The sequence below is a fragment of the Mya arenaria genome, chromosome 6 (assembly GCF_026914265.1).
Source record: "Mya arenaria isolate MELC-2E11 chromosome 6, ASM2691426v1".
Taxonomy (NCBI): Eukaryota; Metazoa; Mollusca; class Bivalvia; order Myida; family Myidae; genus Mya; species Mya arenaria.
In genome coordinates, this window is record NC_069127.1 from 2,905,167 (window position 1) to 2,918,954 (window position 13,788).

Consider the following 13,788-nt stretch of genomic DNA (forward strand, 5'->3'; position numbering starts at 1 on the left):
ATACATAATTTTATCATTAACTTGAATTGTAAACAATTTTCGGTGATTTTATATCGATTGTTTTCTTATTCTTTCAACAAATTCATCTTGACCTATGATTTTGTCCGTTGACTCCGAATACATCTCTGATACACTGACACATAATTCATTTCCCATGTCATTAAAATTTTAATTGATTACATTGGTAATCTTGAAGAAACAAGAAAAGGGCATTAGTGCTCATGAAATGACATGGAGAATTTCGAGGGAACTCATTAACTTTTCACCAGAAAATTAATTAGTGTCAATGGGAGACCCCCGGGGCTAGGCAGTGTTTTAACCAAGCGTTTTGGGGCACTCTTTCGTGTACCGCTGTTGTTCAACATTTTCTGGCACAAAACTATTAACCATGATATCTTTCATTAAATAATGGCTTAATGAGCCATTCATTTGCCAGGCTTTATATTTGACATAAACACCCCTAAACTGTTTGACAAATGAAGAAACAAGCTACTAAAATAAAAAAGCAACAGTACACCTACTACCGTTCCAATAGAGGACTAAACCCTCTGGTAACATTTACATGGATCTGATATACAAGACTATATATCGATAATTTTACAACATAGCCTCTTAGCCTTCATCTTTTTACCCAAAGGTTAGTCAAACTTAAGTTCCATCACAAAACATGTATGTATACATGTATGAACATATAGTCTGTATATAAATAATAATTGCCATTTGAGTTGCATAATTCAGGTTACGTTTTTGTTTGCTGCAGTTGTTTGGGGGGTTTTGCGAAGTCATATTTACAGTAAAAGTGACGGTATCGATTAGGGATGGTGATCGTATTTATTTTTATATGTTTGTATATACATACATTGTAAAAATATCGCTAAGATTGTGCTCACCAATCTGAAATTTTCAAGGTTTAAAAGAGACATTAGGAAAACAGCCCTGCACTTGCCTTGAACAGAATTTAAGCACAAACACTTAAATTAAAAAATGGTTATCGAGAAATCTAACATATAATCCCAATTGCAAGCAGCTAGTTCATTACATCCAATAATTATATCGTGCAATATGTATTTAATGCCTCAGTATTTGGACGGTATATGTGTGCACTAGTATTGCACTTAAATATTGTCTGCATACAAAAATGATCTTGTAGACAATTCAATTGCATTAAATCGGCTTCTCTTCCAAGAACACATATCAAATACTCAAATAAAAAGGTAAGCTGATTCTTTTTAATGAATCTTTACATCTTATAATTTCTAACAATAATGTTTTTATCACAATCATTGGGGTATCCGATGAACTACTTGGGGGAAAATAACACGAACCGAATGGGAAAGGATGTTTGGTTCTCAAAAAGAGAGAAATTTAAGTACAGTATTCGCTCAAGTGTTTGTGCGTTAAAGCCATTTTGTTCACCATCCATGCTCGATACACCTGATTCTCTGACCGACCCATGGCGTTTTAGGTAAGTTCATGATGAATCTGAAAGAGCGTACTTTGTTGATATATGAGATTTAGTACGACTATGTATATAAGCGGTGATGATTCAAAGAGTTCTCTAGTCCTGCTATCGGTGTATGGTGCATGATTGAATCATCGTGAATAATGTGAACTATTTTAATTTTTCGATTTATGATACTGTTAAAGCGTATGCTAGTGGGATTGTCCCTGTAATATTATTCGAATCAAATTTTCAAATCAACATTTACATCTAAATTATAATAGAATACTAATATAACACGTGTGATCCCAAGAACTATATAAAGTATATCACCAAATGTCTTTGTGGTTTCTGTAATCCGTATCGTTACCGACCTTCCACAGTGCTGCCTAAAGAATGTATGTTTGAAATTCCTGACTACACCTTTGAGGTAATACTTTGACTTAAATAAGAGACAAACATTCCACCAAGACAACCTCACACCTGCTTTAAATTATTGTTCCTATCTACACATCCATACAGAAATAATGACAATGTAAATGTCGCCTTAGTTTTTCCCGAATCCCATCACATTCGGCGAGAAAACAATACATATGCCACATATGATTATCGCTCGAGGTGCCACATTCGCAGAGAACAAAGTTCGCGCACGTGAGAAGTTCCACTAATTAAGACGGCACGGGAAATTGCCGATGACGTGATATGGTAAACGTAATATCATGTCATCGTTGCGTATTAAGATGCTTGAAGTTAAGCTGTGAGAAATCTTGTCAGTCGGAGACTCTGTTGACATTTACATGTTCATTTGTTGGGAAATTTGGAGTTCTCTTCTGAAACAAAAAAACCGCGAATGTATTATGTAGTATTGAGTAACTGATTTCGACACTAACGATTTTAAGCAGATTTGTGCAGGGTAGAAGCCCACAAGAGTAGCGGTGGTTGTACAGGTGTCCCCTCGGGTCAACAACCCTGCCTGATATTCCGGCTGATGTCCATTAGCTTACTTGGGGTATTTTATACATATTTAGGCTCAGTTTACACGATATGCTTTAGTCTGATTCCCTGCTTACTGATATTTCAAACAGTACGATAACGATAGTGTTAGGGGAAGGAACTCCAGACTAGATATGCTTTAACATACGCACAGAAGGACACGTGTCTCTGCCTTGCGTATGTCGTTACGGTTCACACTGTATGTTAAAGCACAAATTACTCAAGTCACCGAGAGTCTCTTTTCACCAGACTTAATTTCTTAACTCCTGTACATCATTTCTTACAAAACGTATGTTGAATAAATCTTAAACATTTAGATGAAATTACATTATGAGAACAAACGCATTCCTCAAGTAAATGAATCAGTTGCAAAACGATACAAATATATCAGAGAAGAAGAGTTTTCATCATAAAAAGTATTGATAATTGGTGGATGAATTAACGTGTTTAACTTGATACATTGGTATTCATTTTTGGAGACACACTTTAACGTTAAAGATTGCTTGCTGTGGGGTTTGTCTATGAACGTATATAGTTTTCAGAACAAATATTGCTCTGTCTCATAAATTTAGTAGGATATTAATTTGATGTGTCATTTATCTGACACTAATTTTGTATAATTCGGGCGTACTAAATAACGCAGGTTTTAATTGCTGTGCTTTAATAGCACATGTGCTAAAAAGGCTGGTATGTTGTTACTTGTATGCTTAAAGGACGCGTGCTAAAACCTATCGTGTAAATTGTGCCTTGCACGTTTCACTCAGTACTTCAATATGACTTTTATAAATTATACCAAAACAAATATGGTGAGGTAAGCTTTATCTTATTAAAAGGGACTTAAACTTGTACGAGACTGGTGCCCATATGCTTTTATACTAGTGCATACCGAATTTATTATACTTTCATACGATATTGCAAGTAATGCCTATAATGCATATACAATGTATATACAAATACCGTAACCTTCGTGGTGACAGAGATTTTCTCCGCTCGTCAAGGGAGATAACTGTGTAGGAGATTGCAAGTGTTCATCAGACAAGAAACAGCTAGGTCACCAAGTAAGGGCCAATGCAAACAAAACATGTTTACAGTAAACGAAACAAATAGTAAAGCAATTGGTGATATTATCTTAGCCAAAGTCACACCGACCTCCCGGACTGTCCAGGAGGACCCCGGATTAAAATTTGGCCGATCCGGGGTCAGATACGTGTTGGATCCGCGTTAGGTTTGGATTTATCTGGGACAGTCCGGGATAATTATGGATGGACCGTCATGGTCCGGGACATCACCCCAAATTTTAAACTGTTTAGAATTGCCGTTATCATCCGGGACCGTCCGGGAGGATTTTCAATCCGGGGTGATCCGGGACGGTCCTTGTAGCGACCCTGTTGACTCCGGGAAGGTCCGTAGTGGCACCCTGTTGATCTTGGGCGATCCAGCATTTGTCAATACGTATCATCTTCGTCTTTACATCGCGTGATCATCGATGCCATAAAGAATTTTCCGCCTCAGGAAGACAATACGGAGGAAACAAGAAGCTGCCCGTTTGTCTAGCCTCGCAATGCCGTCGTGTAGCCATGACAACGAAATGGGATCATAGTGTCTGCGAAGACAGCCAAATTTGAGTGGCCAGCCTCAGAGCATCTTCCTTGGTCACCGAGCAGAGGCGTTTGTAACAGGAGGAAACGCATGTGGCGGTCACCTGTCCTTGGAAAACTGGAAATGTGTACAGAAACTACAATGGCTCCTTTTCCATTGTCCTCATAGCCCTGGTCGACACAGAATACAAGTTTTTCAAGATTGAAGTCGGCTCTGATGGTTCCAGCAAGGATGTTAGTATTTTCAATGGGTCAGAACTGAAGGAAGACCTGGAAAGTCCGAACAACATTTTCAATCCCCTTAAAGAGAAGTCTTCTACTTAAAACGAATTCTCATATTCGAGTTGCCTTTGTGTGTGGTTCGCGAGCGTCAGGTATTGATTGGCTGTTAACCAAGCTCGGGGTAATCTTCGCGCTCGCGCGAAAATCAAAATTTCAGATTCGTATGGCCATCTGGCGTCAATTTCGGTACAGTGTGACAACTGCATTAATCCTGGATCGAACACGATATGAGCATGGATCGCCCCGGATAAACACGGGAGCGACACGGTAGGCCCTCGAATGAGTATGGACTTTTCCGCGCCAGCCCGTATGAACACGGTGACGTTCCGGATTGTTCCAGTTATTCCCGGAGTAGACAGATCACCCCGGACCTGAGTTTGAAGCCATATTAAAGGGACGCATGTTCATGTTCAATTCAGTGTAGGATCCGCGATCTAGTGGTGACACACTTGACTGTCAATTCAGGGGTCGCAGGTTCGATTCTCCGGGGTACCACTAAAACAATATAAATCGTACTCTGGGCGGGACGTTAAATGCGGGTCCCGTGAGACAGTTATATACTGCTATACACTGGTATGGTATACGTTCAAGAACTAGAGCAGCTCTTACAAGGAATACAGTCTGTCTGTGCACTATGCTCCATAAACCTAATATGACTAACAATCTTATTGGAGCCCTCGTCGAAAGGGTCTTGCCCGAGTATAAATAAACTTACAATTCAGTTATGTGACTCCACACCCGTCACATCTTATAATGTATATCCGAGAACAGCCTCCCTGGTGTCGATGGAACTGCAACTAGTGCAACAACAAAACGAAAACGTCATTTTAATGGCGAGAAGCCAGGATGTTGGCCGAAAAAAGACAGAATATTAAAAGAAGAAGCCCAATCAAAGAAGATGTTGACAAGAAAACAACGAAGCCTGTATGACAGTATGCCATGCTGGTGAGATGTTGCATAAAGAAGATGTGAAGGGCTTCAAAAAAGTCCTCTGTTCGAACTACGACATCTACCAAGAGATCCTGCAATGCATTGAGGGATAATTAGGAAGGAAGACACAAAGACCACCTTTGGGACGAGACCCTATGGCATACATACAATTTAATGTGCACACTGTGAATTATAGACTTTTGTAGAACCCTAAACCATTGATTTGTATGGGTGAAAATTTCGATCCGGCCTAAACTGCCCATAATATGCATTTACCGCATTAGCGGACAATTTCAAGATATCTCTTGATCCGGGGTGTTCCGTTTCATCCCAGGAGCTCCATGTTGGGGTCGGCATCGCTGTGACTGTAGCTTAATTAAAATCCCAGTTTGTTTAACTTTTTGTTTGTCTATTAAAAAGACTTCTTTTAACCTTTTTTAACATGTTTAGTCTCAATGATGATAAAAAATGCATATACCGCAATAACAAAATGCAATAAAATTGAAACTATAAAGGAAATACAGTGCTCTCAATTTTTCTTTTTAATAAATTTATTCATTTTAACAAACTTGAGGGTGGGATGAAGAGCATTTTTTTTCTTATATATTTTTCTTTTTCATAAAATGTATTCATATAAAAGAAACATGAGGGTGGGGTGTAGAGCGCCCCACCAAACATGCATCAAGAAAACACATTAACAAAACTAACTGGAACATTTATACAGGTACAAAATATGTTTAAAAAAATATGAAAGTCACATATTTATACTGATGCCACGAAATGTCGTTGGAAAGTTCACAATGAGCTTTATATTAAGTAATTGAAAAATGTTCATATGTTGTACTATTAATCTAACACAGAATTATTAAGGATGAGCATACATAGATACTTGGATCATTTTTCTTTTTCATAAAATTTATTCATATAAAAGAAACATAAGGGTGGGGTGTAGAGCGCCCCACCAAACATGCATCAAGAAAACACAATAACAAAACTAACCGAAACATATATATACAAGTACGAAATATGTTTTAGAAAAGATGAAAGTCACATATTTACACTGATGTCTCTGGAAAGTTCACAATGAGCTTTATATTTAGTAATTGAAAATTGTTCTTATGTTTTACTAATAATCTAACACAGTATTATGAAGGGAAAGAATATATACATATGAAGGATGAGTGGAATGATGGTTGTTTGAATGATATAAATCTGGGTAAAAAAATCAAACAGTAATTTACAAGTATGTACCAAAAATCGATGAATATCATCAGCTTGCAGGAAGATGGCTGACGGGTCAAGCTGTCAGGCCTTTCTCCTACAACCATCAACCTGAAAGCAGAAAAACACACACACACACAAGCACACGATTAAACACGAAATTGTGCTCTCATTGTCAGTACGAAATTTGCCAATCACACGATCTCTTTCATGTAAAAAAATTGATGTTGCTATATTTACTAATGATTTTTTATTTTTAACTAAGACGTTCTGGTTTAGATATTTTTTAAAAAACAAAATGATCAAGCATTTACTGTTATTTTCATAAAATATTTCAAATAAGTACTAAATTATATTCAACTGAATAAAAGGGAGGTAATGAGACAAATAGTAATTACACATTAAATCGGCGATTTCTTACTAAACAACATTGATAAGTTTTCATTCGAAAATGCTTGCATCACATTTATTTTAGAAACAGGAGCTTAATTTTATGCATGTGAAATTTCATTTGAAAATGTTCAGATTTCTGCAGTGTAAAACATTAATCAAAGCGCGATGCATGCACCTTTCAATCGTTTCTAAAGATTTTTCGTTGCTTTGATTAGATATCATACGATAGGAAAATTGTTATACATCATATATATCATTTCCTTTTATGGACTTACTCGTTTTGTTTAAGGAAAATCATTTTTTTACAAACAACTTCAACAATAATTCCATTCAAAATGCACAGCTTATCACTTCAGTCGACGTATCCCCATGTATTTAAAGTTGCAATGCATGCCCCTTTCAATTGCTTCTAAAGCTTTTTTTGGTGCTTTGATTAGATATCATACGTAAAGCAAGTTTTAGTAGCATACACGTTTTAATTGTTTAAGGAAAATGATTTTATTTTTATAAGCAACTTTAGAAATAATTCCTATCAAAATGCAGAGCTTATCAGATGGTCGTTTTCCCGCGGTGAGGACAAACATTTGGTCAGTTAATGTACGTAGAAACTATTTTAAGAAAATCGGTCAGTTAATGCAGTTGAAACTATTTTTAGATTATCAGAAATTGTCTGTTATAAGAATGGTAACATGATTGTGCTTTTTCAAGTTTTATTGATAAATAAATGTCGTCATTCTGCTAAACATAGAGCGCATTGAGACAAAAAATGTTTTGAAACGACATGAAAAAAGTAGTTCTTTGGATTTTGCGGTCTTAAGACTACCTGCGCGCATGCGCGGATAGTCTAAAAAGAGCCCGGCAACTGCTCAGGTAGTGTTTGAAAAGCGCTTTGCTCCTCACACTTGTCTACCTCATTAGCATAATTGTGAGTCAGAAGTCGAGTTAGGCATTACCTTAGAATTTCATATCCATTTCCGTTTAATGAAGCATCGCATGAACCTCGGGGTTTTATCAAACATTATCTGAGAATATATAATAGTTATATAGGCACCCTTTTTACATATCATACGCAAAGTTCTGTGTTAGCACTTTTAGAAGCAAATAAGCATTAAGTTTTATAGCTTTAAAAACACTCTTCTCTTCATATTAGTTCCTCTATTGTAAACTTTTCATCCATCTTTCTTCCTTTAATACGTCCTCTTCGGTGTGCCTGATCAAATAAATGTACCACGTTGGAGACCATCTTTCTTTCTTTTCGTGTAAGCATTAACTCCCATATCGGAACGGTAACAAGAAGGCGGAGCTTGACAATGCGCATTCTAATCGTGCGGATTATTACAACGATATTCACTTATACGCACTTAAGTTATTGAACGTTGTCTGCGTTGACCTTGACATCGTGGTTCAATCCATTAATACTATCATGATTCAAGTAATGCTTTCTCGTGAAGTTTAAGCTGTGTTGCAGTAACTATTACTTTATATCACGGCGGAAAACGACACCGATGATGTGATTCGTGTTTGAAACCTTGCACGATATCTATGACCTACTTTGATATGGAATTATCATGTGACTTGACCCTTCTTTCGTTTTGGTATTTATATGTGCGTCAACTATTTATGTGATTTCATTTTTAATTATTTTTGTTACGTGCCATGATTATTTGCTTTCGCTAGTTGCTGTTTTTGTTCTGAACCGGACAGTTGGTAAGTGACAGGCGATTTATATAGATACACTTACATATTAATCAAATCTAACAAAATAAAAACTTCTTATACATAGGGTACATGTATATTCATTATACGTCATTTATGTGACAATAACCATGTCAAATATAACGTCATCATTGATTGTTTAATTAGTGGTTTATGGGTTATGAAAACTAAAGTTAGAAAAATTAACACACCTTTGGTTTTCGCAATCAGGTAGTATATAGCTTATCTATCAAGAATGTTATTAGAAATAAATCAACCTGTGTATTTGCGAAAGTAAACACACGAACCGGGCGATCGCAGAGTACTATACCCCTTTAAATATAATAACATACACGAATAAATAAAGGCGGAAGTTGTACATATATACTACAATCATGCAGTTAAGTGAATTAAGTGTAGACCACTGAAATAAAAATAGTTTAAATAGTTTTAAAACAAAATGATTCTTATTAAGCGGATTCATTTACGCGGTATCAAGTTGACCTTTAAACTTCTAGAAGGGGCCGACCTTTTAACATAGCGGCGTTTCAGGTGTGATAATTTACGTGTTTTTTTCTTTGAAAGAACCACAGAGCTAGAAGACGTCAAGTGCGATATGTCTGAGAGTGGGCAGAGTCCTACGCGGGTGCGGCTTGGGACGCGGGAGGTGGACTACCCTAGCGACTACCTCCAGCCCCTTCAGGACAGCAACCACCTAATAGGGGATAGCGAAGCCCTCTGGCGGGAACTTGATGACAAGGGGTAACGAAACTGTAGATGTGTGGAAGCAGACCACACTTTATAACTGGTGTAACTTATTACCTAACATGTTTAACATGCAGGCCTTTTAAGCGTGAACTATGGTTATATGGTGCTTGTCCGTCGTCCGTCGTCAATATTTTCCTTCAAACAAATTCTCCTCGTAATCCACTGGGACAATTTCAACCAAACTTGACAGGAATGTTCATTGGGAGATCCTCTTCCAGACTCCTTTATTAAGAGAAGTTCCATGCAGAACACTGGTTGCCATGGCAACCGAAAGGGAAAAAACACTTCTCAGAAACCGCTCTCCCGATTTCAACATTACTTCACAGTTCTAAATGTTCCTTATGTGACCCTCTTTCGTAAAAAACATGGCCGCCAAGCCGGGGGTGGTTGGGGTTACTTTTCAATATATATATGCATGTATATATTTTTTTCGATATATTGACTGATTGATTTTAATTTTTTAACAATTGAAGATATCAACTTCAAACTTCATGAACTTATTCACCGTAACATTGTGATGTAAGAGTTATGGCCCCTTTATAGTAACTTTTAAAACAAATATATATTTTCCATGTTTTTATACTCCCGTTTAAAAACGGGATGTATTAAAGTTTCACCTGTGGTATTCAGGTGGGCGACGTTCAGTATGTTTTCCGATCAATAACTTAAGCACCCTTTGTCCAATCAGCTTAGGGTACAAGTAGCTATTTTTGTTGAAGTCACATGGTTGCTCCACCAGGTACCTATTCATCCGGGGGCTGCACTCCCGGGAGGATGTGTTGGCCGGCCGGCTGCACGTGCTGCAGCACATCCTTTCAGAGGGTGAGGGGAAGCTGGACTTGCAGCGACGCTGGGAGGAGGGCGTCCTCGATCTGCGCTGCGGCGGCGGCTGTTTACCCTACATGGAGGTCAGGGGACTATTTATGTAAACATGACAAATAATAATAAATGACTCATACATATCACATGTTATTCAAGATACTTGCTTATACGCGGGATGCACAACCATGAGGAGGTTCTGGCTGCCCGTCTGTATGTCTTAGAGCGGATGGTTGGTGAAGGTGGCAGGAAGTTCGTCAAGGGGCGGCCCTGGCAGGAGGGAGTCCTTGACGCCCGCTGTGGGCACGGCTGTCTCCCTAACTGGCAGGTAAACCGCCTGACCTGACACATAAAATACGGTTCTCAGTATCTCTATCTTATGGTTGTGTATAAAATTCAATAAATGTATCAAACTTGTCAACAATTAAAAATAACTATGTGAAAAAAAAAAAAAAACTAATAAAATTTTAATATTTTTTAAAACAAATCTCATGAAACATTATAAAGAGGAACCTTCTTTATGGCTTCCATGGTGTCGATCGGGCGTCGTACCTGGTGGAAAGGGTTTAAGATGCCGACCCGATCTCTCTATGTGGTCCTTGGGGTCTCTACCGGCAGGAAATTTGACAAAGCAGGTCTTGCTGAATACACATTGCGAACTGGGACAGTACAAGCGGCGTTATAATTCACAGAAATGTTTCGCTCTGAAGCCAAATCTTATTTCGTTTTAGGGAAAAAACGACGTGACCCATTCTGAACCAATCATCAAGGTTCTAGAAGGACCAAGACGTAAGTATATAACTGACAAGATATAGGAAGTCTACGAACGATTTTAATTATATATTTTAATACCTAATAGTCTTAACGGTTTTGGTTAAAAGTGATCGAGCTTACATCTCAACTGCATGTTGTTCAACTATATTCGCGTATTTCAATGGTATATGATCTGTTTCAGCGTTCAAATTCTTCAACGACCTGTTTGGTGAACAGACAAGATCGTTCGACTACAAATGGCTACGGTAGGTACTGGAAGTCTATTCAACGGAAGTCTTTGGAATTCTGTTTAGAACCTTTATTAAATTATTATAAGCTATCTGTCATATAACATTTAGAAACAATCTGTTTGTTGAATTTTTCACACAGAAGGAACACATGATTGCATACATTTTACAGACATTGATTTCAGGGCCGTCCATCGACAGGCGTTTACGGGCGCGCACGTGGACAACGTGTATATGGCACGTGGGACTTCCAGGCTCCTCACCATGTGGACGCCCTTCGGGGATGTGGACCCTAACATTGGCTGCCTCGCGGTCTGCGAGGGGTCCAACAAGCTGCCTGGGTTAGATATATTATATTACTTCACTACGTTGATGATACGTTACGTTGATAAACTTTAACAATTCTCAGAGATACGTCTTCGTCAGATTATACCTTACAATGGCATTATGGCGTAAGAAATCATTCTATCTTTGCTGCTTGTGATACGATGTCCTATAATTCTACAGATTTGAGAAACTCCATAAGACGTATTCAGAAGTCGATGTGGAAGCGGTAAATTTAAACGGTAAACGGTTTATATTTCTTAAGTCAGATTATGTATATATTTTTGTCTAAAATGATGTATTTTGGATTCGCTTGTCCTTTGAACATAACTAGGGTGCCGCTTTTCAAGCGCTGTTTTCTTTAATAATCTTCAACCTGTAATCGCAGCTCATCTCCTACTTTTTTTGCTATGTCATATCTTTCAAGTAGATATAGTTAAAAAAGACATATTGTTCTAAAAAGTTGTTGAAAGTATGTAGTTTTATTCGTTAAGTATCCGTGCTGTAAAACTTGATGTTGCACAGCAGAGGTCCCCTTCTCATGCTTTTTTTCTATTGTACGGAACCAGGTTCTGGTTGGTTCACAACTGACCCGTTCGAGATCACAGAGCGGTTTGGTGGCCAATGGAAGACGACGGAGTACCGGGCCGGGGATGTCCTCATCTTTGGCATGAGGTGGGTTGCCCCATGTGTGTTTTGTCATTCCTTAGTTGTTTTTTTATATATTTTCTTTAAGGATCGTTTTGTAGTTTTCAGTGACTAATATTCTACTCGCACTATTGGCAAGGTACTTGACGATAAATTATTTTGATAAGTACCTACAACAGTTTTGTATGGTTGCTGATTTCTGCCAATTCGTGTTTTCACCCCACCGCTTGTTTCATTTCCAACCCGCTATTAGGCACAACACAAATCGATAGAAATCAGCCACCACAGTTTGTACGATATTTTTTTCAGAACAGTTCACATGTCGACGGCAAACCAGACAGATTTGGTCAGGGTCAGTTGTGATACAAGGTATTGACTATTTTGTCGAATTTGCTTTTCCTTTTTCTAGAGATTACTTTATTCAGTTTTCTATGCAAAATTCCATCTCTACTGCGAGACGACCCGAAAAAACATGATGTGCGTGCACTTCTGACCCCATGCTATAAGACATGTATACGAAACATTGCCTTTCAAGGTGGCAGCCGGCGGGAGAGCCCTCGGACCCCCGATACGTGGGTGAGTTCAAGAAGCCGGCACAGAGTTTCGGCCTGTACGCCAAGGACGATAAAGCGCCGCCGTCCGCCGTCACCATGGAGGAACTCAAGGCCAAGTGGGGCTTCCAGTAATCGCCCGCTTCACCCGCGTCAACACCATCCCGGGACATGTGCTTTAATTACTTTCAGATATGATCATTTATAACGAACGCACAGTTTAGTTCCCGCGGTTCGACGACTATAATTATCAGGCTTTGTGTAGTATTCGTATGTTTGTACAGTTTCATATTTGCAATGGCCGGTGGTCTAAAAGCAGTCTAGACTATTGGTGGCGTGCAAAACTTTCATGTGTATGTATATAGCGATGTTGTTTCTGCCAAGTATTATTCAAGAAATCCGTTGCTTCCATGCCGCAACGGCAATGTTATAAAACGATTACATTAATTTAAATTTTCAATAAAAAATATCAATACATGATTACAGCTTGTTATAGTTTGCATCTTTTATTTAATTTCTCAAAGTGAGTAGCTTGAACTTATATTAAACAAGAACCAGATTTCTGTGACGAGGGGCAAACAAGAATATCGCTGGAACCGTAGATGCTCCCCATAAGCCCATTTTCTATGAAAAGGCAGAAACAGAATGTGTTGTTAGAAGGTAACTGGTTGTAGCATTATTATACTCGATTGGAAATATCTTAACATGGAAAGATAGGGCAAGTTTGAGAATTAATTTTCGAGAAATGAAATAAAAAGCAGTAGTCGAAATCCACAACTATCCAAGATAATTATGGCCAGCACAAACTCGGATTTTCAAAAACTATCAGATAAGGGGTGTTTCAGGGGAGATAACTTAATACAATGCAGGGCATGATTATGGTACTAAGGTTATGTACTTCCTATAAGTGCCTTTTATCAACATTCCAAGTTTCATTTCAATCCAGTTTGCAATTTCCAAGATATGGCCGGGACAAGTACCCATTTTTGAAAAAAAAATCAGGTCAAGGGGAGATCACTTAAAATGATGCAGGGAAGGATTATGCTTCTTGTGCACTGCACTTTCGCTCATTGCCATCTATCTATAATTCGAGTTTCATTACATTTAGTATTTTCCAAGATATG

General features: G+C 38.1%; 2 protein-coding genes across 3 annotated transcripts in view; one reads left to right on the plus strand and one right to left on the minus strand.

Annotated features, from left to right (window-relative positions):
• Positions 1-13,788, minus strand: part of LOC128237370 (arginine/serine-rich protein PNISR-like) — a 142,967-nt gene that overhangs the window by 78,687 nt on the left and 50,492 nt on the right. The window lies entirely within an intron of this gene.
• Positions 8,411-13,144, plus strand: LOC128237376 (uncharacterized). Of its 2 annotated transcripts, none has more exons than XM_052952856.1 (10): positions 8,411-8,565; positions 9,139-9,315; positions 10,061-10,229; positions 10,872-10,929; positions 11,096-11,159; positions 11,327-11,482; positions 11,649-11,707; positions 12,035-12,140; positions 12,423-12,482; positions 12,649-13,144. In XM_052952856.1, exons 2-10 carry the CDS (start codon positions 9,170-9,172, stop codon positions 12,797-12,799), a joined length of 969 nt encoding a protein of 322 aa, XP_052808816.1. In that variant the 5' UTR covers positions 8,411-8,565; positions 9,139-9,169; the 3' UTR covers positions 12,800-13,144. The 2 variants fall into 2 exon arrangements, with proteins under 2 accessions (XP_052808816.1, XP_052808817.1); XM_052952857.1 differs by lacking the exon at positions 10,061-10,229 and adding an exon at positions 10,300-10,468.

Coding starts and splice junctions, on each gene's coding strand:
- LOC128237376 (XM_052952856.1), top strand. CDS start 9,170: ATGTCTGAGAGTGGGCAGAGTCCTACGCGGGTGCGGCTTGGGACGCGG. Junction 9,316..10,060: donor CGGGAACTTGATGACAAGGG/GTAACGAAACTG, acceptor TTGCTCCACCAG/GTACCTATTCATCCGGGGGC. Junction 12,483..12,648: donor AGGGTCAGTTGTGATACAAG/GTATTGACTATT, acceptor TTGCCTTTCAAG/GTGGCAGCCGGCGGGAGAGC.